The sequence below is a fragment of the Saccharomycodes ludwigii genome, chromosome II (genome assembly GCF_020623625.1).
Source record: "Saccharomycodes ludwigii strain NBRC 1722 chromosome II, whole genome shotgun sequence".
Lineage (NCBI taxonomy): Eukaryota > Fungi > Ascomycota > Saccharomycetes > Saccharomycodales > Saccharomycodaceae > Saccharomycodes > Saccharomycodes ludwigii.
This window is the reverse complement of record NC_060201.1, coordinates 47,722-74,154: the sequence shown is the minus strand read 5'-3', so window position 1 is coordinate 74,154 and position 26,433 is coordinate 47,722. Positions and strand designations below refer to the sequence as shown.

Below are 26,433 nucleotides of genomic sequence, written 5' to 3'. Positions count from 1 at the left end.
GAGCTTAAGCTTTGTATTCTATACAGTAATAGCTCTGCATATATATGCAAAATAACATCTAATGGTTGTTTGGCCGAGCGGTCTAAGGCGTCCGATTCAAGTATTAGTTTACTTTCATTGTTAACAATAGTAATGGACACTCGGATATCGTAAGATGCAAGAGTTCGAATCTCTTAGCAACCAATATTTTTTTTATCAATCAAAAGATGATATTATCATTATTTTTGATGTTTTTTTTTTAATAAGCAAAATTGCTTAATATTTATTTCATATAAAGATATGGAATAATAGCAATCGAGCTAAGTATGTCATGTTGTTTTTAGGTTGTTACGCTTGTAAAATACACATTTTTAAGAATTTTTTTTTTTTGAATTCAATATATAATTAATAAGTCTTTTCAACGATGTCCAAGTTTTTTATAGATTAGTTAAGAGTAAAAATAAATTTATCTTTTTATTCAATTAAGCATCTACATTATCCTTACACAAATATACTAGATATAAAAATCATTTGAATCTCTAAAAAAAAAATTTATATCATTATTGTTTTTTTTTTACTAATGCAATAGAGAAACGTACCTATATTGGTGACACATATAGAAAAATTCAGTAAAGATATTATATGTTACATAGAAAGTTAATGCTGTTGTTATTCCTGTCAAATATGTTATTTTGGACATACTTTTTTGTTATATTTTGTATGGAATAGTGTGATTTATATTAACATAAAAAATAAAAATCATGATATTTTAAGCTCAAAAATAAAATGTTATACCAAACAGTCATTTTTCCATTCATAATGATGTGCCTCAAAATTACATTAATGATCCCTTCTAAATTAAGCTGTTTTTCTCAAAATCAAACAATTCTGTGGAATATGAAAGTAATTATTCCACTATTTCATCTTATATACTAATTACTTCTAAGAATGTACTCAATTTTATAATAAAAAAAAAAAAAATTAAAGAAGGGTTTATTTATAGAATCATATGGAGGTGAACCATATGTGAACGGGCTTGAAAGATGGATAATAGGTATAAAGAATACCGGCCAAGGAAATCAATAATATAAGCAGTTATATGACCTTATAATATCTTATAATAATAATAATACTAATAATAAAACAGAAACCCCTGTAGTAAAATATCGTCTTTATATTTGTTTGTGAATTATTAGTTTTTCAAGAACTTACCAAGAAGAAAGCTTACATAAGAATATTTGAAAAAGATCTAAAAATAACAAATTTACAAATATTGCGATGTAATTATTTGATATGTGAAGTAAACAATCTTTCCAATTCGGATAACATGAATAGGTACAAAAATACGGCTTGGAACAAAATAATATCTCGGACATTCCACGGACTACAAAAGAGAATCTTTTGGTGGCGAAAAAAGTGACAGCACATTAAATTCAGCTCACGAACTTATTTTTTTTTTTTTTTTTTTTTTTTTGTTTACCGTTTTTTAATTTTCTTCTCATTATATATAGAAAAAAGTTGTATTTGCAATCTACAACAACTAAATAGCACCCTAAGTTTATGAGAATATTCATAGCTACAAAAAACAAGCAAGAAATGAACAGAAATACTGAATGAACAGGACAAAAACAAGTTATTAGCACTTCATTAATGTCTAACCTTTTTATGGAAAAAGTATGAATCCATTAACTATCATTACCGTTTCAAGGCAATTTCGTCTCTAAAGAAGATCGTTGTTAAGTAAATTGAAATAACCAAAAAAAAAAAAAAAATTCTTAGCAATCAAAAATTATCCCTGATATGTCATGAAAGATTGTTTTCAAACTTTGGGGCAAGATTAACCACGTACTTGCTGGGTCTACAATTTAGTGATAAAGAGTAAAAAAAAATTTATTAATGGGGTTAAAACAAACAAATAATATTTTCAAGAGATGAAAATCCACCACTGAAATATACTTTTGAAACACAAGTTTCGTATTATTAGATAGTAGTCATCTCAGCTACTTTTTTTTTTTTTTTTTTCCCATAGAAAAAACTTTATTCTTTTGAATTTTGAGATACTATTGACTTCTGCATTTTGTACTGAAATAACAAAGAAAATGCAAAAAAAACTTTGCTGCTTGTAACAATATCCACGTATTTGGTTTTTTAAAAAGTGGTGCATGATTATATATAACAACAGCTCATTGTTAAGAATATCACCCTCATATTACTTTCTTTGGAATACTGTTGTATCATCCTTTTTTAATATTTTTTGAAAGCAATTGTCACTATAATTGTTGAAATCGAGCAATTTTTGAGCACGAATATTCTCGGCATGAATAAAGCATATTGATGGAACATTTAATATAAGTGGAAATAGCCTCTTTTTGTTTTTCTGATTATGATGGATGTATCATCCAGAAAAAAAGAACTAAAGATAAACTTAATAATTAAGTTTGATGACAGTTTCTAATATTTATTCGCAATCTCATTAATGTTTTTATTATTCACATATGACCGAATATAAGGAAAAAAAGCTAAACTTTTTCTTACCGGAGAACAGCATAAGCAGGAAGGTCATTCGTATGTTTTTTGGATTCTCATTTAGTAAAAATAGCAAACTGAATGTTTGTAAAAAAAATTTTTTTTTAAATATTTTATTGGATTGCCCATTTGTTATTTTTTTGAGAATAATTTGGTATATGCATATTTTATTTGTCTTTTCTAAAATTGATTAGATACTTTTACAGTTCGGTGTGATAATATATGTCTTTTGTTTGTTCAATTTGATGGTACTTGTGGACCTTTAGTTTTTAAATGGACCATTTATATTTCATCTATCCTTGATGTTATAAAGGTCTCCAATACAGAACAATTACAACCCAACATTCCATTAACAATATACTTTCAAAAAAAAAAAAATAGCATTTATAACTTCAGATTATTTTTGTTGAAGGTTATTATTGATTATTTTTTTCAAACTCTAAGAATGCTTCTTAATTCTTTCAAATAAGATTTTGGGAATAAAATAGGGAATTTGAAAATAAACAAAAACCAAAATGAAATGCTACGCATTAAATTAGTTGTACTATATTAATAACGGATATAACATACAGTAATAAAAATGGCATACCAATACTGAAAATAAAGTGGCTCGCTTAAATCTCTCACTTGTTGTACCTACTTTTTTAAATTTATTACCCCGGGTGGAAATGCACAACAAATTGAATGAACGATTCATATTTTAATAATTTTCATCTAGAATTCAGTTGCTTTGACTATTAGCGTGCTAATTGTATTTTTTTTTTTTTTTTTTTTTTTTTTTTTTTTTACAAGGAACCTTCTGTTACTGACTATTGTTTGTAGTCTTCCTATTTATGGTTCTAGACCTGTGCTGGTTTCCCTAAATATCCATAGTTCTATATTTCTCTGTTGAAGTAGCTTAAAATTGTATTAAGCAGCATACTTATCAACATTTACTATGCCGTAAGATCAATTGGATACACAAATTGGAATAACGTGTTTTATAGGGGTAACCTCTATTAACCAATTTTTTATTTATTTATCGCCTAGATTTAATTATAGGTTTAAAGTATAGCTATTGTTATGCATAGTTTTATTCATATTAATTCTATTGGTCTAATTGATCTATTAACATTTCTACATTTTTTTTTTCTAATTGAAATTTGTGTTACACGATCTACCCTATTTACTTTGGAGAAAAAAATACAATAATTATGCTCAGAGTATGATCAGAATTGCGTAATTATTTTTCTAAAGGAATGTGTATTATATGAGTGTACTTTTTAATTAGTATCACGCATGAAATGGAATTTCCTCGTATTTTTTTTATATCCGTGGTGGAAAAATTACCGTTATAATGAACTAAAATGCCATTAATTTTTTTTTCTTTTTTTTTTTTCTTTTTAGTATTTAGAAAGGAATCAAAACCAGTTTGAAAATTCTTTGATATTTGAATTTTTTTTTTTTTGCCAACAAAAATAATACTGCAGATCTTTCGATACGAAATAGAACTTTTATACCCACCCTTTTATTTCAAATTTTTTAAGAATAAAGAACAGCCATTAAAAAAAAATAACCATAAAAAAATAACCATGAAAAACAAAAAAAAAAAAAAAAAAGAAAAGAAAAGAAAAGAAAAAGGAACATTAACATGGACAAATCATATAATTTAATAAACAAAAGGAAAAAAAAAAATATTGGAAGCTTGCGCATAAACTTTGGAAAATAAATTTGGGCGAAAAAAAAAAATGCAACACCACAGCGCACTTTAAAGTTACAGAAATATTGTTTAAACAGCTACTTCAGGAAGAAAAACAATATTTTTTTCATTGGGGAAAGCAAACAAAAATAATTGGAGTGCAGTCAATTTATTAAGAATTTGTAGCTAAAAGCTCTCACTAAAAAAAAAAAACTTGGCTATGAATAAAAAGTACGGACATAACAATAGGAAAAAGTATTTTTTTTTTCAAATAAAACAAATTTTGAAAAATCATTTAAATATTTGAATATCTTTTGATATAAGTATGATGGTGTCTTTTCACTTTATTTTTAATTCGATAGAAATTGTCTCTTATTTTAATGCGCCGTAATTTTTTTTATAGCAATTTTAATCATTCATAGAATCAAAACACAAAGAATAAAAAGGGCCAAGCTTTTCATAATTAATTGACACGATGCGTTTAATATATGAACGTGGGGTTTTAATACTGCTACTATGCTTATTACACTTACATAGGGCAATTGAGGTTAAAGCAGATTCCGATACAGAAGATGCTTGTAATCCACTTACAGATGCAACTCCTGGCTTTAAAGTAAGATGGTACAATTATACTCTTCATGATACTAGTTCTTTTACAAGTTTAGATTATATGGCTTACGGATACTATCAAAAGTCTACAGCTTATCATACAATGAACGGCGTAGAAACAGTTGAATTTGAATCAGGGTTTCCATGCCAATATAATAAAAGAAATTCTGCCGACTATTTTATTTGCGCTTGTGATGGCTCTAGTGCACCTGGCGGACATTGGTATTGTCCATGTGCCGAGTCTCCATATAGCAGCTCATATATATGCTATAATAGTCAGGCAGTTTCAGTATCTTTACCATTAGTTTATGACTATGATACTACTTTTACTAATTTTACCATGGAGCTTACCGGTTACTTTTTAGCACCAGAAACCGGTTCTTATACTTTCACCCTTGGAAATGTTGATGATTCAGCTGGCCTTCTGTTTGGTGAAAACGCTTTTACATGTTGTGAACAAAATAATATTACTGCTGCTACAACTGATTTCTTTATAAATGCCATTAAAGGATGGAATTCAGGACAGGATGCTACAACTTCAGGTACAATGAACTTAATAGGTGGGTTCTATTACCCACTAAGACTTGTGTTTTCAAATGCTATATCTTATGCACGTTTAAATTTTTCAGTAACTTTACCTGATGGAAATACAATAACTAACTTTGAAGGTTATATTTTCACTTTTGATGAAGAAGAATCTTATTGTCCTGCCTACTCAACTACCACAGTTCCATGGACTGGGACATATACATCGACTTTTACCACAAAGGTAACTACTGTTACAGGTACAGATAAAAAAGTTACAACTTCTAATATTATATACGTGGAGACACCTGGCATTGAGGTAAATTCAACAGAAGTTACTGGGTGGACTAAAGATTACACGTCTACCTACTTCACTAGTACAATAACTACCACAGGTACTAATGGAATACCTACTACTACCACAATTTTCTACGTTGAAACACCAGATGTTGATGCTTCGACAACAACTACAACAGGATGGACTGGATCGTATATCAGTACTTATTCCACCAGTATATACACAGTAACAGGAACAGATGGAAATCCAACCACATCTACAATCATCTACGTTGAAACACCAGATGTTGATGCTTCAACAACAACTACAACAGGGTGGACTGGATCGTATATCAGTACTTATTCCACCAGTATATACACAGTAACAGGAACAGATGGGAATCTAACCACATCTACTATTATCTACGTTGAAACACCGGATGTTGATGCTTCAACAACAACTACAACAGGATGGACTGGATCGTATATCAGTACTTATTCCACCAGTATATACACAGTAACAGGAACAGATGGGAATCCAACCACATCTACTATTATCTACGTTGAAACACCAGATGTTGATGCTTCAACAACTACTACAACAGGATGGACTGGATCATACATTACTACCTACTCTACCAGTATATACACAGTAACAGGAACAGATGGGAATCCAACCACATCTACAATCATCTACGTTGAAACACCAGATGTTGATGCTTCAACCACTGTGATTACAGGATGGACTGGATCATACACATCTACCTATTCTACAAGTATATTCACCACAACCGGTAACGATGGTAATCCAACTACATCTACTATTATCTACGTCGAAACACCAGATGTTGATGCTTCAACAACAACTACAACAGGGTGGACTGGATCATACATTACTACCTACTCTACCAGTATTTTCACCGTAACAGGAACAGATGGAAATCCAACCACATCTACTATTATCTACGTTGAGACACCAGATGTTGATGCTTCAACAACGACTACAACAGGATGGACTGGATCATACATTACTACCTACTCTACCAGTATTTTCTCCGTAACAGGAACAGATGGGAATCCAACCACATCTACTATTATCTACGTTGAAACACCAGATATCAATAGATTAAGTACAACCACTATTGGTTGGGGTGGTGGTTTTACTAGTACCTTTTCAACCGAGAGATTTATCGTTACCGGCAGTAATGGTATTCCTATTACTTCTACAATTATATATGTGGAAACACCAACGTTTGGATATTTCAATACTTCATCTAGTTCCACTGGTTCTTTCAGCTCTGCTAAAATACCTGGAAGTACGACCGAAGAAATGGTATCCACAGTTGTAACTTTATCGTCTGGCGATATTTCGAAAAGTATTCCTATTGTTTCAACCTTGTTTTCTAGTACAAGTAGTTTCTTCGATTTTTCTAGCAGTTCTGAAAGTTATGCCTCATCGAGTTCGATAACAACTATTGCAAATCCTACAACTTCATCGCCAATAAGTTCAAGCAGTTCTACTTATAACTCATATAGCATTCCTGCAAGCAGTACATCATCAAGTTACATTACTAGTAGTACAGATGTTACAACTTCATCATTATTAAGCTTTAGTAGTTTGGCCTACAACTCATTTAGCAGTGATACTATCGAAAGTTCTACTTATATTCCATATAGCAGTACTGAAACTTATACATCATCGAGTACTATTACAAATAGTATTACAGCTAGTACAAAATCATTACCATTAAGTATGAGTAGTTCCATCTATAGCTCATATAGTAGTGATATTGTTACAAGTTCTTTATCGTTAGGTTTTAGTAGTTATACCGATAGCTCCTATAGCAGTAGTATTGCAAGTTCTATTCATATTGTCTCTAGTAGTACTGAAAGCTATACACCATCTAGTTCCATTATATCTATTAGTACGGCTAGTACAAGATCATTACCATTAAGCATGACTAGTTCAGACTACCGCTCATTTAGTGGTGATACTATTGAAAGTTCTACTTATATTACCTATAGCAGTACCGAAAGTTATACATCACCAAGTTCCATTGTTACTTCTAGTATAGTTAGTACAAATTCATCACCATTAGTTTTGAGTAGCTCTACCTATTGCTCATCCTGCAATGCAGAAAGTTATGCACCATCAAGTTCAATTATAACTATTAGTACGGATGTTACAAGTTCATTACCATTATTCACGAGTAGTTTGGCCTACAGCTCATTTAGCAGTGATATTACTGAAAGTTCTACTTATGTTTCCTATAGCGGTACTGAAGGTTATACATCAATGAGTTTGGTTACAAGCAGTGTAGATGCAACAAGTTCACCATTAAGTTTTAATAATACCAGCTATATTTCCTATAGCAATACAGAAAGTTATATACCACCAAGTTCCATTGTTACTTCTAGTATGGTTAGTACAAATTCATCACCATTAGTTTTGAGTAGTTCTACCTATTGCTCATCCTGCAATACAGAGAGTTATACACCATCAAGTTCGATTATAACTATTAGTACAGATGTTACAAGTTCATTACCATTAAGTTCCATTGTAACTATTAGTACAGATGTTACAACTTCATTACCATTATTCACGAGTAGTTCGGCCTACAGTTCATCTAGTAGTGATACTATTGAAAGTTCTACTTATATTTCCTATAACAGTACTGAAGGTTATACATCATCTAGTTTGATTATAAGTGGTACATACGCTACAAGTTCATTACCATTAAGCTTTAGTAATTCTAGCTATATTTCCTATAGCAGTGCTGAAATTTCTGCATCATCTAGTTTGATTACAAGCAGTGCGGTTACTGCAATTTCGTCACCATCAAGTTTGAGTAGTTCAACATATTGTTCATCTTGTAACACAGAAAGTTATGCACCATCAAGTTACATTGCAACTATCAGTACGGATAGTACAAAATCATTACCATTAATCACGAGTAGTTCAACTTACAGTTCATCTAGTAGTGATACTATTGGCAGTTCTAATTCTATTTCCTATAGCGGTACTGAAGGTTATACATCATCTAGTTTGATTATGAGTAGTACATACGCTACAAGTTCATTAGCATTAAGTTTTAATAATTGCAGCCATATTTCCTATAGCAGTACTGAAGGCTATACATCATCTAGTTTGATTATGAGTATTACATACGCAACAAGTTCATTACCATTAAGTTTTAATAACTCTAGCTATATTTCCTATAGCAGTACCGAAAGTTATACATCACCAAGTTCCATTGTTACTTCTAGTATGGTTAGTACAAATTCATCACCATTAGTTTTGAGTAGTTCTACCTATTGCTCATCCTGCAATACAGAGAGTTATACACCATCAAGTTCAATTATAACTATTAGTACAGATGTTACAAGTTCATTACCATTAATCACGAGTAGTTCGGCCTACAGTTCATCTAGTAGTGATACTATTGAGAGTTCTACTTATATTTCCTATAGCGGTACTGAAGGCTATACATCATCTAGTTTGATTATGAGTATTACATACGCAACAAGTTCATTACCATTAAGTTTTAATAACTCTAGCTATATTTCCTATAGCAGTACAGAAAGTTATATACCACCAAGTTCCATTGTTACTTCTAGTATGGTTAGTACAAATTCATCACCATTAGTTTTGAGTAGTTCTACCTATTGCTCATCCTGCAATACAGAGAGTTATACACCATCAAGTTCAATTATAACTATTAGTACAGATGTTACAAGTTCATTACCATTAATCACGAGTAGTTCGGCCTACAGTTCATCTAGTAGTGATACTATTGAGAGTTCTACTTATATTTCCTATAGCGGTACTGAAGGTTATACATCATCTAGTTTGATTATGAGTAGTACATACGCTACAAGTTCATTAGCATTAAGTTTTAGTAATTCTAGCTATGTTTCCTATAGCAGTACTGAAGGCTATACATCATCTAGTTTGATTACAAGCAGTGCAGTTACTACAATTTCGTCACCATCAAGTTTGAGTAGTTCAACATACTGTTCATCTTGTAACACAGAAAGTTATACATCATCTAGTTTAATCATGAGCAGTACAAGTGTTACGAAATCATTACCATTAAGTTTGACTAGTTCCACTTATAACACATTCACTAATAGTAAAGATGTACCAAGATCAAGTTCTGTTTTGAGTGGTAATGTCGTTACAAATTCATTGTCATTTACACCTAATAGTTTTACTTCCAGTGCTTCTTCTGCAATTCCAATCGCCACCATTACAGTTACAAGTATTAGCACCGTTACAGATTCTGCAACAACATATATTACTTATGTTACATATACTAGTACAGAATCTACTTTCGGTAAAAATAATGGGAATGATTATACTACTACTACTACTATTACACCAAGTTTGTCAAGTAATAACATTCTTTCGAGTACTGATAGTGTTACGACAACAACTTTTAGCAGTGGTGCGGTTACTTCTACCATTATTAATTCAAAAAACACAAATGTTGAGACTAGTAATACTAAGAGCAATGAGGGCACTACAATTATTGATAATGGCACTCCTGTGTACTCTGTTACAACCGAAACAAATAGCATGGACTTTACCACTAAGACTACGCCTGCTACTATCGAAACGACTACAGGTACTTTGAGCACTACTTCAAGTACCGGAGAATATACCGCTACTATTACTACCGATAATAACAACAATATTAGTGAAACCCAACACACATCCAAAACATCTGGTACTAATAACATTGTTACAATTTTAACTACTGCTAATACCGGTGCCACTACTATCACACCAATTATTTCTACGCAACCAGTTACGACATCATCCAGTAGTGCAACTATTAACAGTAGTGCTTATTCATTTTCCATTTATACAGCTGGTGTTCGCAAAAACACACCATCTATATCATTAAGTGTTTTCTTTGTGATTTTTATTTCATTTTTTTAAACCAACTAGCCAATAGCTTTGTTCTACTTTTAAAAGGTTTGGTTTACATAGTTGCTTATGTTACTTTTATGATTCGTTTAAGTTTACAAGACTGCTGCTATCATAATTATTTTATTTTATTTTTTTTTTTTTTTTTTTGGGTGAATTTTTAATTTTTTATGGTTATATTATTATTTCTTTTGGCACATCCTATCCTGTACATTATAACTAAGTTTTTTTATTTTTTTATTTTTTCTTTCTCAAATTCATACACTTATTTTTATGTGAGCAATATTTTTAGTGTAATCTTTTATTTTTAATTAGTCTAATTTAATACTTGGCTTATTTTTATAAGTTAAAAACTCGTTTTCTTTCATCTTTTTTAATGGTTTATCGTTAATCACGTTTTGATTGGCATGTACATCAAGCCCTTTTTTAGGGTTTAGAGGTATTTTTTTTTTTTTTTTTTTTTTTTTTTTTTTGGTGTAAATGAAAAATGTGTTGCTAACAGAAACATAAATGCTCAATTTTTTTATTGTATAGAGCAAATATCAACTGCTTGTAACTGTAATAATATCACAAAAAAAAAAAAATATAGAATAAATAATTCTTTTCTATTAATTGGTTTTTTTTATAGAATTTAGAATGTCTGGTGTTGAAAATAAAAATACAATGCAAGGTAAAAGCTTTTCAAAGACATTTATGATGTATATTGTATGTAAAACTACAAATAAAAAAAAATAAAAATAAAAAAATCACCAACACAACTAATTCCTCATAGGATTAAAAATAATTCTGCTCTGAACGATACCCAAGCAAATGGATCATTTGAACGAGATTTGTTGGTGTATACAACCTGCTTACAAAATACAGTACTACTAGCAGTCTAGTTTAATTGTTACTCGAAGAAACAACTGTAGAACAATTCGTTCATTTAGAAATTACTTGTAATATACAAAATGGTTTGATGGGAAAAGCTTAAGCGTTTTAAAAAAATTGAAGGGATTCAAAGAAATACAAGCAAGCAATATAATCTATGATTATACTACGCCATTGCTCTGGAATATAAAATTAATGACCCCATCATGATATTCTTGTTGTTATAATACAAATTCTTTAATAAATAATTACCTGGTCAACATTTTTTTCTAAAAAAAATATGAGTATGTCTAAATTGTTTAGCAGTGTTATAACTCTTGTTATTGCCCTTTTTTATTTCTATTTTTGGTCTTATTTTACTCATTAACATTCTAAGGAAGAAAAGCACATAAAATAATTTGATAGAATGTTATTGTTAAAGGTCTAGACGAGAGAAAAGTGTTATAGTTCTTATGTTTACATTTGTTTTTTCTTTTTCTTTTTCTTTTTAATTTTTATTTTTTTAACTTGTTATTTTTGAGATTTGCAGTGTTATTTTTATTGGTTCTTTTTTTAATTTTTCTTAAATCCATAAAATAGAACCTAAAAAAACAAAAATGCGGTATTTCGATTTATTTCCCAGGAGAATGTGTATTATTTTGTGTAACTTTTTCTTTTTCAGTATTAGCAAATCACATCGTAAATTTTGTACTTCTCTACATCAATAAAAAAAAATATATATTCTTTGAGCAAATTTAACCATGAACAAACTTCGTAAACAGAACAATAAACAGAATGTCGCTGCGGCCATGGCAGTAAAAAAAAAAATTGTTCAGGGTTTTTTTTTTTTTTTTTTTTTTTTTTACAGATTTCATTTTTTCAAAAATAAAAATTCTCTTTTCGGTATTCGGACTTGTTGAATATTGATTTACAATTATTCTTTTTTCCTAATCACTTTTCACGTAACTTTGTAAAGAAGCTTTTTAAGTAGAAGAAAAAGGGAAAAGAAAGAAATGATTGTTTTTAAGATTAAGAGAATGTGTATTATTATGAGTAGCTTTTTTATTCTTCGTTATTCTCTACTTTGACTTTTGACGCTATTTTCTTTAAAACAAAAAGGGGGAAAGCATGGATATACTACAAACATTCTCGTATATTTTCCAACCGTTTTATAAAAGATTAGTTAAAAATAAGATTAAATCACAAAAAAGATTTTCTTTTATTTTACGTAATTTAATGCCAACAAAGGTTTACATTAAATACGATTCTTGACTTCACTGCGTCTCACTGTTCTTTTTATAAATAAAAAAAAAAAAAATTGGGGAAGAGAGAAAAGAAAAAAATGACAAAGAATTGGTCTTTTGTTTTTTATGATTATCTTAGATTTATTATGTCATTAATATTGTAAACTCTGTTGTGAAAAAAATTAAAAAAAATATGGACATTAATTATTTGTTCCGTGTTTTTTTATGGTTCCTTTTCGGACAAACTATGATAATCTCGTATTTCCTCACGTTCTCCATACAAATTCCTGTGCATTATTAATAACTTTTTTTTATTTGTTTTGTTTTTGCTTTTACCAAACTATTATCTCAATGTTAAATTTTTTTTCTCTTTACTGACTTCTTGAACATAAAGCAGACCGTGTTTGAGGGGAAAAAAAAAACAAAAAAGTAAATAAAAATGTCGTAAAACAACATTTTACAGACCAAGAGAAACTATGAAATAATTTAGAATACTAATACCACAAATGATATTTTGTTTAAAGCAACAAACATTGTTGTAAGTGTTAATACTATTTTTTTGACTCATTTAAAAGAAACCATTGTTGATAATTCTGTTAACAACACTGATACTATTCACACCACTGCCATCACTAGTACTGCCTTGGTTAGCAGTAACAAGAGGGAAAAAAAAATACCACTGAATTTGAATATACTGGGTTAACTGAATCACAAGTACTAGCTTTGAGATGTTATCCAAAACATTCGGCACTAAACAGTAAATGGGAAACATGGACATATCAGGATTTCAAGCCAACATTAAAAAAAGAATTGGCAACTGAATTGTTAATTGGTAATGAGGATCTGTTTTATTTCACTTGTAAACATCCTGGGTTTAATACTAAACGTTCATTAAAAAGAAAAGGACCATCAAATTCCGCCTTAACAAACCATCTTAAATTTGTGCATTTAGTTAATAATAAAGAATACCTAGCATCTTATCTGGCTAGGAAAAGAAATGAGGAATTTGACAAACCTATATCACAAAAATTAACAACGTTACTAGTTAAGACAAATTTACCAGTTACTATCTTTGAAAATAGTGGATTAATAGGCAAATTAGCATTGGAAGAAATTGCTAATGGTTGTAACGATCTATCTGTTTTGCACGTGGGTAAATCTACATCTTTTCATACTCTAGTAGCACAAGTGAATGAAAAGTATGAAAAAATGGTTTTAAAATCATTCAAGCCCATAAATAAGGAATTTAATATTAATCTTAACTATGGGAACATTGACTTTAATGTTGATAGATTTATTCAACAATTTATTAGGAACACCGTGGAAGATAATTTTATTGGAATATGTCATGATTTTTGGATCTCAAAGGCTGGTAATCATTATATTGCATTTAATGCACATTTTTTAAACAAGGCTAATGAAATGAAGGTATTTTTAGTAGGGTTTTGACCACAGAAAAAATTTGATCATCAAGAGGCTTTTGAATGTTGGAAACAGATAGTCAAGAAATATAGCTTTTTATCCAAGAATTCTCTTTATTTTACATCTGATAATGCTGCGGTTGCGATAAAATCAAGTAAATTTATTTGCACTCATTTAGATGATGCCTTTGTAGATATCAAAACTAACTATAATGGATGTTTTTTATATTGTACTTCTTTATTTTGCAAAATCATTTTTTGGTTTAACTTTAAAGAGAGAGAAAAAAAGGCCAGAAAACAAATATTATCAAGATAATATTGGAGGTGATGAAAGGGAAGAATATGAGAGCGTTGATCATGAAATATTAGCAAATGGTGAAGTGGAATGTACTTTTGATGATGAAGAATGTGATAAAGATGATATTTTAGATGTTTTAAACCAAACAAATATACACCACACTTGTTTTAAAAGATCACCTAAACATACTCGCATGTTTAGAAATATTGTTCTACAAAAATTAAAGAGGGAGATATTACCTAAAGAGTGGATATCCATGTTTGATGGAATTCATTGCATGATGCCTTAAATGGAGCCCTTGGATTAAAGGAGTTTTTGGTACTCCCAGAATATAAAGCGATTGATATTAAGGCTGATGCTTTTACAGAAAAAGATTTTCAAATTATGAAAGAATTGCTTAAAATAACCAGTATATTGCAAAACTTAGTTTTATTTTATTCTCAAAATGAACCTCATTATCCTCTGGTTATGGTTTCGCTCATGAATTCGCTAAAGTTTTTACAACCTATCACTGATAGATTAATAAAGATTCAAGTTTTACATAGTAATTGAGAAAAAGATTTCAAAGCGCAGTTTGGGAAATATTCTAGTAAGTATAATAACAATGACTTGCTAAGAGTTGCCACTTCCTTACTTGGATCGACGAGTTATAAATTTATTGATCTGGAATTTGGTAATTCTGATAATGAATCGGAAATAATTGTAAAATTACTAAATGATTTTTTTAAGATTGCTGAAATGGGTGAAATAAATTCAAATTTTGAAACAATCTATAAAAGTTTTTTTTTTTTTATGAAACGAGTAATTATTATATTCCTATAACTTCAAACCCTGTATCTTTATGCACTAACACCTTCAATTCTATTTGTGAAACTAATTCTGGATTCACCCTTAATGTAACTTCTAATGCAACTTCCAATTTTGCTTTGAATTACTCTTCTTCTAATAATAACAATCTGCCCATTTCCACTAATACTAACAACAAATCTGCCATTAGCTATGATAATACTAGTATTTCAAATAAAGCTGTTTTTTTCTTTCTGTTAGATTAAAAAAAAAATTATTAGTTCAACTTTGGTATCTTAAAAAAATAGCGATTAATCAATATCGTAATTGTATCGTAATAAAAAAAAATTAGATAAGAGGGATAAATGTCTAAAAAGAGTAAATTTTCCAATAAGAATGGAAAAGAAATTTATAAATTTATAATTTATTTTTTGAACTTGAGTTGCAAACTGATTTGAAATTATCAAAGAAATTTAAACATAAGAATCCTATATTTAATTTTTTTAATAGAGGGGGCTGTCGCGTGTACGGTTACCGCTATAGCTACTGAAAGAACATTTAGACCGGCCAGGTATGTTTTTACTGAAAATAAAGTTAATTGGAAAGATTCAAATGTCAGTGATTTGCTAAAATTGAAAGCATTTAACTCTTTAGAAGATTACATTAACGCAAATTCAAAATAAGACTTGCTTTTGTTAATATTAAATTGAATTATTGTTTCGTTTTAATTGTATAAACTTATATTTTATATTAATTTTAATAAAATAATTAAAATTTATTACCGAATATTCTAAAACAAAAGTACTAAAATAAAATTGAAATTTTTTACACATTTGTATGTTCTTCCTTTTAAGATATATTTTTGATTGTATTAAAAAAAAAAAAAAAAAAAAAAAAAAAAAATTTTAAAATGACGTAGATGATATATGTTTTATACTCATGTTGTCCGAATATCCGAATACTTCCGACTTTGGACAAAATATACACAACAAAATTTAAAAAAAAATTTACATAAACAGTCAATTATCATTATTATTACTTATGTCTGCTTATAGTACCATTCCTCATCAGCCTTCAAGGCTTCATCCCAAAATTTGGTTTCCAAAATAACAACTTCTTTAAAGATTTGAATCAAGTTTTCCAATCTACTGGAATCCCCGGTGTAATTGATATACTCGCCGATTTTATTTAATAGTTCAACGCCATCTTTCTTCGCCTTTTGATAATGATCATTAGAATAATCAGTCATCCATTCACGATACATTTTACTTTTTAAACTACTATTATCACCATTTGAATCCAAATTTTTAATAAAATTCGAGGAAGCTACACCATAGCCGTGCAAACAAGGAGCAACAGCAATAATTAACTCAAGGTGGGTACCATTATTATCAGCAATATCTTTGAATATTCTATGATAATTTTTTAAAGCAAATCTACGAGGGGCTTCTTCCAAGTAAGCAATAGTTTCCAAAGCATCACTGCAATTCTCTATAGCACCTATCCTCTTAATATGTCTATTAAGTCCAGCATTAACATTGCCGATGATCTCCAACTGCTGTAATAATCCATCATATCCAGGGATTTTGGCGGCCAACAAAGAACTTATCTTGGCGTAACCAACCAAATAATAATAATCCTGAGCGATATAAAATTCAAATTGATGCAAAGGCAATTCATTTCTACTCAGTTTATCAACAAATGGATGTTTTGTGTAACTTTCCCAGTGTGGTGCAATTTCAGGATGAGTAATCAAATATTCATAAAATGATTTTTCGGTGTCGTAAAGTTTGTGAGTGTTGCTAATATTAGTGCCAACCGTGGGTGGGTTTGAGTACAATGTGTCATCAAACATTCTTTGTATAGGGGATTTACTAATATTCCAGCAATGGTTAATTGGCCCATTGTCAATCCCATTAATATCGACTTTTTTGCAAGGTGTGTAGTTTGCTTGGCCCATAAATATACAATTGGAAACATATTCAATAGCACCAAAACAACTATTGACCAAATCATACCCCTGAGCTAAATTTGAGGCAATGCAACTACTTAAAGTACATCCAGTTCCATGGGTGCTTTTAGTGTTGATATATTGAGATTCATATACGATAATTTTATTTTCCTTTGATAGATATAAAACATCTGTAATATTTTTGCTATTGCTGGTGGTCCATGGACAATGGCCTCCTTTAACCAGTACGTTAGGGGTTTTAACTTTTTTATGTAACTCAATGGCAATAGAAATCAAATCATCAACAGAGCCAATATCCTCGATACCAAAAGTATTGTTGTTGCCAGCAACTTCTTTAAAATATTCCAAAATATCAATAGATTCTTCCAAATTAGGGGTTATCAATAAGGCATGTGGAAATATTTTCTCACACAACTGTTTAATTAATTCGTTCTTAGGGTTATCAAATGTCAATTGGAAACCAGAAGTGGCAACGAAAACGGGATCAACAACAAAATTGAGGTCATTACATTTATCATTATTGAGCAACTCTTCGTATATCGCATTGATGGCTTCGAAAGTTAGCATCCCAGTTTTAACACAATCGATTTGTAAATCTTTAAAATTAGCTTTCAAACAATTTGCTACAATTTTTTGTGGAATTGCAAGGTGATCGATCACACCGTGGGGATTTTGTGCTGTAAGTGTTGTAATACAGGTACATCCGTAACATTTGTTGCAGGTTATTGTTTTTAAATCCGCTTCGATACCTGCACCACCGGAACTATCTGATCCAGCAATTGTTAGAACTGTAGGTGCATGTTTTGAGGTAATGGTGGTATTAGCATCTTTGTTTGGACTATTTTTGTGGATAATCGATAAATATGGTGGTGGTGATTGTATTTTTATAGTGTTTATGTTTTTAGTCATTCTGCAAGTAGTTGACTTTCCTTTTTTTTTTTTTTAGCAACCAGATTAACAATAATATTTATTATTTTTATTAAAAATTTATAGATCTTGTGATAAAAAGATCTGATACATGGATCGAAGAAAGAAAAACAGCGAGTTTTTGGAAGACACAAGCATTAGTATTTATATATCTTTGTAAGAAAACCTGATTTTTTTTCCCCCTTGAATAAGTCACTAGTTATATTCCTCATAAAAATTTTAATAACGACATATATATTATTTCGTACTATTAGTACTATATATCTGGAAAAATGTAGATATGTGCATATATCAAACAAAATGACAATATTCACAAACTAATTTGAATATTTTTTGAACGCGCTTTAAAAAAAAAAAATATATTTTCGGTGACATTTAAATTTTTGAATATTTAAAAGATATCCATTAAATAATATTTTTTTCTTTTATAGCTATCTTAAATTAAAATCAAGATACAACGTAAAAAAAAAAAAAAGAAATATGGGTACTTTATTGCACTAGTAAAATAATAATAATAATAATATAAAGACAATTTTAAGTGTTAAAATAAAAGATATGGAAAATGGTTTTTATTTTCAGTAACTTTGCATAAGACTAATGTAGGTGTTTACTGGCACAAGTTGGTCTTTTCATTTCTACCGCTAACTAATCTATAAGAAACTTGGACATCTTTGAAAAAACTTATTGATTATATGTAATGGATTAGAAATATCTAAAAACACGATGTTAAATTGGAGTTGATTGTTACTATTTTATATGTATAAATATAATTATAATTACTAGGTAAATTTTATCATTAAAAAATAATCACAATAAATCACCATCGAAAGATGGAACAACCATAGAAAGACCCATTTTTTATCTGAAAAAAGAAAAAAAAAACTGAATGTCTAATACACAACTATCTTACACACTTATGAATATACAGGGGGGAAAAAATTGTTAGACAATATCAGCTGTACATCGGACAAGAAATAAAACTCATTTTCCGTTTAATAATAATATATATATAAAAGCTTTATTAGTAATTCAGCTCCATTCTTTATCCCACAGTTATGGACTAAGTAAACGTGTAACTAGTTCTAGCTCAAAGTTTAATCGCTATCGTTTATCACACACCAACAATAATCCTTAGTAATTGAAACTTAGTTTAAATTTGTATATAAGCTTTTGATTTTAATAATAAAGAAAAATAGTTATGAATATATCTGCATTGTTATTACGAAAGGCTTATACAATTTTAGCATCCCACTAATCCATTTTGATATTGATTATCGACTGTGTTGGTTCCTTATTTGCTGTTGATGTTGAATAAACTACTGAATCTAAGGTATTGAGTGTTAATTTTAAATTATAATAGCAAGCTTTTTTTTTTTTTTTTTTTACCACGGTCTCTAGCCTAAAGGGATGCAGTTCACTAATATTCCTTCTAGTTAATCCGAATCTATGTAGCATATCCGTCCAAAGAAAAAAAAAAATTCGCTTTTGAATCTAGTATTTTTTTTTGTTAGGACATACGCCTACCGTATAAAATGCAAACTCGCTGCAAGACAATTTTGCTAGCGATACGCATATTAATAATGTCGAGAATAAGAACACAATATAGATAACATCTATACATAATTACATGTGTAACACGAGGCGCAATCCATAGTAAGAACATATAGAGATTGTAAATTACAACAACATGTAATAGACAGGAATCCCAATGCTAGTAATACAAGTATATTACCAACCATAAGAAATGTTGCAATAAAATAAGCTTTAGGTGAACAACCCGGACAACGAACTATTCTAATAAAAATAAAAATAAATAAAATAAAAATAAAATAAAAAAAAAAAAAAAAACGATGGAAAACACACTCAAAGAAATTACTTGTTTTAATATGTGTGTTTCTAGCCGGGTTATCATTGAACATACAAGAAAACACACTCGTGTAAAATTCTTCGGTCTTTACATTTCTTCATGTTTTAAAAAGTGACTCGATTATATTTTCTTTTAGGGGGTGGCAAAAAAAAAAGTCTTTTCATCTTGCCGATACATTTCTCTGAAACTAATTTAATTTTTAAGACTAATGAATACAAAATAAAAGGATACTCAGGACAAAATATAACAAAATAAATACAATGAGTACCACTGTCGATCAATCAACATTACCACCTGTTCCAAGGTGTAGTATGCTCTACTCAATTAAAGAATACTATTATGCAATTAGACCAAATTTACCCAAATTCACTGAAAAGGATTACCCCGATTTAAGTGATAAATTAGCTATTGTAACTGGTATGAATACAGGTATTGGTTATGAAGTGTGTAAACTTTTGCTTGCCAAGAATTGTACGGTTATTGGTGTCGTGAGAACCCAATCAAGAGGTGACTTGGCAGCTGAAAATTTAATTAAAGAAACGCAAGTATCTAAGGAAAAATTGCAAATTATTGCTGGTTGTGATTTTACTAAATTTGAAACTGTTAAGCAAACAGGTTTAAGCTTACAGAATAAGCTAGAGGGTAAAACAATAAATCTTATTATACATAACGCTGGATTAATGTCCTCTCGTAATGATTTGAGCAATGAGGACGGGATTGAAGCTATGTTTGCCACCAATGTTATGGGTCCTCAATTGTTACAACATTTCTTGGATCCTCTTTTTTTGAAAAAGGATTCTAGTTTAAAAAGAATTGTTTGGGTTAGTTCTTTGGCTCATTTTAGTTCTCCCTCTAATTATGGGGTGAATTGGGATGATCCAACATATAAAGATGTTAGTAGTAGACCAAGTTCCTCGGTTTTATATGGTCAATCAAAAGCTATTAATATTTATCAAGCTAAAATATGGGCAGATCTAAACCATGCAGACAAATATGGCATCATTTCTACTTCTTGTTTCCCTGGTATTTTGAAAACTGAGTTAACTAGAGACTATTCTTTTGTCGTAAAGAATATTGCTAAAAGACTTTTTTGGGATTCTAAGTATGGTGCTTATTCTGAGTTATATGCTGCTTTGTCACCGGATCTATCCAAACAAGGCGAATACGTTGTACCTTTTGGAGAAGTACATGAACCAAGAGAAGATATTAAATTAGGGTTAAGTAATGGGGCTGGCTTAAAAATTTGGGAATATGTCGAAGAACAAATTAAACAATATTTTTAACATATAGGTGGTTAGATAATCAAGGAGACATATTTAAATAATATGCGTTGAAGGCTTAACTTTATATTATTTTATTTTTTTATTTTTTATTTTCTTTTCTTTAAATTTGACAATTTATATTTTATAATAACTGCTAATTCAGTTTTTATTTGTTACTTTTTTTTGTTTTTTAGGGTTTTGTAGAAAATTTTTTTAGTATTTGTTTTTTGGAATACGTAAGCCTTGTATCCAAAGTTTCCAACGAAAAAAAAAACCGCCTACACAGGATAAAATTTTTTCCAACTTGTTCTGCAGCATGTCTACGGTCACATATATATATATTTATATAGTTCTTGTTAAGGTGTTTGGGGATGATTAATCCTCTCGATTGTTTTATAATATTAACATTACTAAAATATTATTTTCTACAAAACGCTAAAAAACAAAAAAAAAAAAAAAAAAAAAAAAAAAAAATAATAAATAGAAACTGCATTAACAACTATTATAAAATATAAATCTTCAAACTTACAAAAAGTGTTAGGGCATATTCCTATCGTATAAAATGTAAACTCACTGTAAGGCCTTTCTGCCAGCGACATAATAAAATGCGTGTTAATGGTAGCAAGAACATAATTACATAACACGAGGCGCATTTCATGATGAGAACAATATAGGGGTTGTCAAACACAGCAAAGTGTAATGATTAGGTATCCTAATAATAGCAATATAGCTATGTTATCAACCACGAATATGTTGCAATAAAACAAGTTTTACGTGAGCAACCAGTAAATGAGTAATAATCCCCGAACAATGATGTGAACTACAAGTACTATGGAAGTGATATTACAGAACAAGAAATCCAATAACAAATAGACTAATATGCATTAAAGTCAAGCAACAATAATAAATATATGATCAACGGCCTCATAATACAGAACAAGAAAGTATACTCTTATGACAATGAGTGAAGAACCTAATACAGAAATGCCGGTAGAAGAAAATAATAGTTCGACACCGGGTAACAACCTAGACAACGAGTTATTCCAACAATAATAATATTCAAACAAGTATATCATTACGTATAAAAAGTGACTAAAAAACAACTAACTTTGTCAATATATTAAAGTATATCATGTATAGTCTCTTATGCATTGTTATTAACTTTTTTCAAATACTTTGAAGAAAAAATATTCATTCTCCTTTTTATATTTAGGTTTTTACTACAACATCAAAATATTATGCAACACAATTTTATATTTTTTTTTTTCTGCGCCTAATAAAAAAAAAAAACATAAGAAAAAAAATTACCTTAAACATTTGAATAATAAACTAGACATCTTTACAAACATGCTAACAAAAAAATAAAATCCAATAATAAGGCATAGCTTATGAATTCAAAATACAAAGATTTATAATCCACGTTCTTTTATTTTTTTTGAATACTTCTACTCAACAGGGGAGGAAATGAACAAATAAAAATGTAAAATGAAACGTATATAAAGGCCATGGATAATTATCATCAAGATATTTGCTTTCCTTTCCTTTCTAAAAACACAAAGATCAACAAGCAAGAACAAAAAAGAACAAAATGTCCACTGATAAAATCACCTTTTTACTTAACTGGCAAGCTGCTGCATACCACATTCCAATTTATTTGGCTCAAACCAAGGGATACTTCAAAGAGCAAGGCTTAGATATTGCTATTTTGGAACCAAGCAATCCATCCGATGTAACTGAATTAATTGGGTCTGGTAAAGTCGACATGGGTTTGAAAGCTATGATTCACACTTTGGCCGCTAAAGCTAGAGGGTTCCCTGTTACTTCTGTTGCCTCTTTGTTAGACGAACCATTCACTGGGTTATTGTATTTGAAAGGCAGCGGTATCACTGAAGATTTCCAATCTTTGAAGGGTAAAAAGATTGGTTATGTTGGTGAATTTGGTAAGATCCAATTGGACGAATTGACCAAGCATTATGGTATGACACCAAACGACTACACTGCTGTTAGATGTGGTATGAATGTTGCCAAATACATCATCGAGGGCAAGATTCATGCTGGTATTGGTATTGAATGTATTCAACAAGTGGAATTGGAAGAATACTGCAAAAAGCATGGCAGACCAGTTACTGATGTTCAAATGTTGAGAATTGACAAGTTGGCTTGTTTGGGTTGTTGCTGTTTCTGTACTATTTTGTACATTTGTAATGATGAATTTTTGGCCAAGAATGGAGACAAAGTTAGAAAGTTTTTGATTGCTATTAAAAAGGCCACTGATGACGTTTTGAACCACCCAGAACAATCTTGGGCTACATATACAGATTTGAAACCACAATTGAATACTGATTTGGCTTACAAACAATACCAAAGATGTTTTGCTTACTTTTCCAGTTCTTTGTACAATGTGCATCGTGATTGGAAAAAAGTTACTGGGTACGGTAAGAGATTGGAGATTTTGCCATTGGATTACAAGTCCAATTACACCAATGAATATTTGTCGTGGCCAGAACCCAACGAAGTGGAGGATCCATTAGAAGCCCAAAGATTGATGGGTATTCATCAAGAAAAATGCAGAGACGAGGGGTCTTTCAAGAGATTAGTTGTTCCATTGAAACATTGAAATATGGATTTATATACTGGTATATATAATATTATGTACGTGTGTGTTAATGAACTGCCATTCTTAATAAGTATTGTGCAAGATTTTTAATGCGATGAAATGATTTCTAGTGTATTCTTTTTTGCACTTCAAATCACTTATCTAAAAAAAATATTAAAAAAAAGAAGAAATTTGTTAGTCTTTTGTTTTTTATGATTAGATTAGATTTATTACCTCTTTTTTTTATATGACCTCGTTTGTTATGAAAAAAATAATAGTATTAAAATGTGAGTAACGTGAAAGAATCATATCTTTTTTTAACATACTATTAAAAGCAAAAGTACGAAATGTACGGATATGCGTTGTTCGGATAGCAACCGATATAGGGGTACTCGTTTTGTGTGTTTATTCTAAAATAAACGACGTACCATGAACATTAAAAAAGGGAGAGGTACAAGCTTATTTGTTTAGAGTGTAAATCTAGTACAAATCACATGGTGGCGCGGCAACAAATCATATAAACTACACCAACAATTGTGAATTACTGAGATAATAAAACGGTATATATCTATGTAAACAAACGGAACCTTTTTGTTCTGCCATTACCGACGAAAACTGGCAAGGAAAATCTGATCTTACCCCTTAAAAATAAAAAAATAATCGCTCCTAAACTTTAAGATTTGTTTTATATCTTAAGACCATTCTTCGTAATTTAATTATATAAAAGGAGTAAGACCAAAAGATATCTACTGTGGATTATTGTTGATGAAATGTATCCCTTGCTTTGAAACCCTACACTTTTGTTAAGAAAAAAACTATATAGTTGTCACTATATTAACAAAACCTCAAAAAAAAAAATAAAAAAAGAAAATGTCTACATTTGCAGACCAAAAGTTTGATTCAAAACATTACAAGGATAACAGACCAACATACCCTGAATCTTTATATAACGCCATTCTTTCATATCATAAGGGTGAAAGAGAAACTGCAGTTGACGTTGGTTGTGGTACTGGTATTGGAACTTTCCCTTTATTGAAATACTTCCATCATGTTATTGGTACTGATCCTTCAAGTAAGATGTTAGAACCAGCTAACGAACTAAAAAAAGAATTTGAACAAAAAAACACTGACAAAACTATAAAATTTTTGTGTTGTAAAGCTGAAAACCTGAGCTCTGTTCTTCCACTAGATTCAGTTGATTTAATCACTTGTGCAGAAGCCATTCATTGGTTTGATACAGACAAGTTCTTTAAGGAAGCTTATAAAGTTTTGAAAACTAATGGCACGTTGGCTATTTGGGCTTATGTCGAACCAAGGTTTCTTGATTATCCAAAGGCAAACGAAATTTATGAGAAATTTGTTTTTGACGATGATAGATACATGGGCCCATGCTGGCAACAGCCTGGTAAATCATATTTGAGGAATTTTTGCAGGGATATTAAGTTACCAACTGATCTTTTCTCAGACGTGATTAAAATTGACTATGTTCCAATGAAAAGTAACAAAAAGACTGCTTTCCAAATTGCTAGAGATGACTATACCATGGCTGATTTTAGAAAATATTTGTATAGTTGGAGTGCCTACCACAATTGGCAACAAAAATATGGAGGAGAAGGGAAAAATATTGCTGATATGTTTGTTGGCGAGTTGAAAGAAGAATTTGGTTGGACTGATGATACTAAGTTAAGAGTTGAATGGGGGACTTTTTATATTTTGGCTAGAAAGTAAAAGTGCTTTGTGATCTGTGTTTCAGATTTACGTTTATATTTATATCTTCTTTTTTTTTTGTGTGTGTGTGTGTGTGTAATGAATTGATTTTAATATTTTATGAAAAAACAAAATGTACGTAGATGTTGTCATTAGATTATTTGACTATATTTTTAATTCAAACTAGCAACAATCAAATTCTAGTTAGCATTTTTGAGTCTAATATATTGAAAATAGTAATTCACTTGGTGATATCTGCAGTTAATTAAACATATTGTTTACTAAGCAGAAAGGGGAAAGTTAATATCTTTACTATTCCACCTTGGTTAGTAAACTGGAAAAACAACAACACAAAACACTTTTAAAAATTTATTCTTTTCAGTAACTTTGTTGATAATGTTGTACCACTAAAAAAATACTCCATTCATTTGTATCTAATTTCCCCCTCCTCCAGTCTGTTCAACTACCAACATGTGATCTGTAAATGTTTAATTTTTGTTAAGTTGGTGTTATAATTTTCATGATTTGGTACTCATTTTTAAATCAGCGTTTAGATATGATATATGTTATAAAATTTTTTCAATTTAGCCAAAGACTATTTTATCTTTTGAATTTCTCTTAATGGTTATATAATAAAGTACTCTTTGATGTTTGCTTTGAAAATGAAGTAATAATTTATAACTTTTTTTTTTTTTTGCATTTTCTACGAAAACAATTTTTTTTTTTTTTTGAAGTGGCTGCAAAAACTTTTTTTTTTTTTTCAGTTTGTCTTTTTTATTGGATTGCTGCATCAACAACAACATTTCAACGTTATTATTTAACAGAACAGTATAACCAACATGTAATGCATATGCCAAGGACAAAACAAGGATAAAAATGGGTTGAAACATCTGCAATGACAACACTTGTGGGAACTTATAACTGCACCAGGCTACCATATAATTTGATCAAAAAACATATATTAGAAAAACCATACCC

At 29.9% G+C, this 26,433-nt stretch overlaps 6 protein-coding genes and 1 non-coding gene across 7 annotated transcripts; 6 read left to right on the top strand and 1 right to left on the bottom strand.

Annotated features, from left to right (window-relative positions):
• The first annotated feature begins 63 nt into the window (after positions 1–63).
• SCDLUD_001334 lies at positions 64–183 on the top strand. Its single transcript has 2 exons — positions 64–102; positions 139–183. It is a non-coding gene; the product is annotated as a tRNA-Leu (tRNA).
• Positions 184–4,658: 4,475 nt separating this feature from the next.
• SCDLUD_001333 (uncharacterized protein) lies at positions 4,659–10,538 on the top strand (the record flags this gene model as incomplete). The annotated part of the gene is made up of 1 exon (XM_046076924.1): positions 4,659–10,538. The coding sequence occupies one exon, from the start codon at positions 4,659–4,661 to the stop codon at positions 10,536–10,538; it is 5,880 nt and encodes a 1,959-aa protein (XP_045935504.1).
• A 3,714-nt stretch (positions 10,539–14,252) lies between these two features.
• SCDLUD_001332 (uncharacterized protein) lies at positions 14,253–14,627 on the top strand (the record flags this gene model as incomplete). The annotated part of the gene is made up of 1 exon (XM_046081478.1): positions 14,253–14,627. One exon carries the CDS (start codon positions 14,253–14,255, stop codon positions 14,625–14,627), a length of 375 nt encoding a protein of 124 aa, XP_045935503.1.
• A 1,536-nt stretch (positions 14,628–16,163) lies between these two features.
• Positions 16,164–18,005, bottom strand: SCDLUD_001331 (uncharacterized protein; the record flags this gene model as incomplete). The annotated part of the gene is made up of 2 exons (XM_046081361.1): positions 16,164–17,280; positions 17,353–18,005. 2 exons carry the CDS (start codon positions 18,003–18,005, stop codon positions 16,164–16,166), a joined length of 1,770 nt encoding a protein of 589 aa, XP_045935502.1.
• A 2,145-nt stretch (positions 18,006–20,150) lies between these two features.
• Positions 20,151–21,173, top strand: SCDLUD_001330 (uncharacterized protein; the record flags this gene model as incomplete). The annotated part of the gene is made up of 1 exon (XM_046081362.1): positions 20,151–21,173. One exon carries the CDS (start codon positions 20,151–20,153, stop codon positions 21,171–21,173), a length of 1,023 nt encoding a protein of 340 aa, XP_045935501.1.
• A 1,567-nt stretch (positions 21,174–22,740) lies between these two features.
• On the top strand, positions 22,741–22,833 carry SCDLUD_001329 (uncharacterized protein; the record flags this gene model as incomplete). The annotated part of the gene is made up of 1 exon (XM_046081469.1): positions 22,741–22,833. A coding segment is annotated over one exon (93 nt), but the record flags the coding sequence as incomplete, so codon positions are not given.
• Positions 22,834–24,849: 2,016 nt separating this feature from the next.
• On the top strand, positions 24,850–25,476 carry SCDLUD_001328 (uncharacterized protein; the record flags this gene model as incomplete). The annotated part of the gene is made up of 1 exon (XM_046077022.1): positions 24,850–25,476. A coding segment is annotated over one exon (627 nt), but the record flags the coding sequence as incomplete, so codon positions are not given.
• Positions 25,477–26,433: the final 957 nt, after the last annotated feature.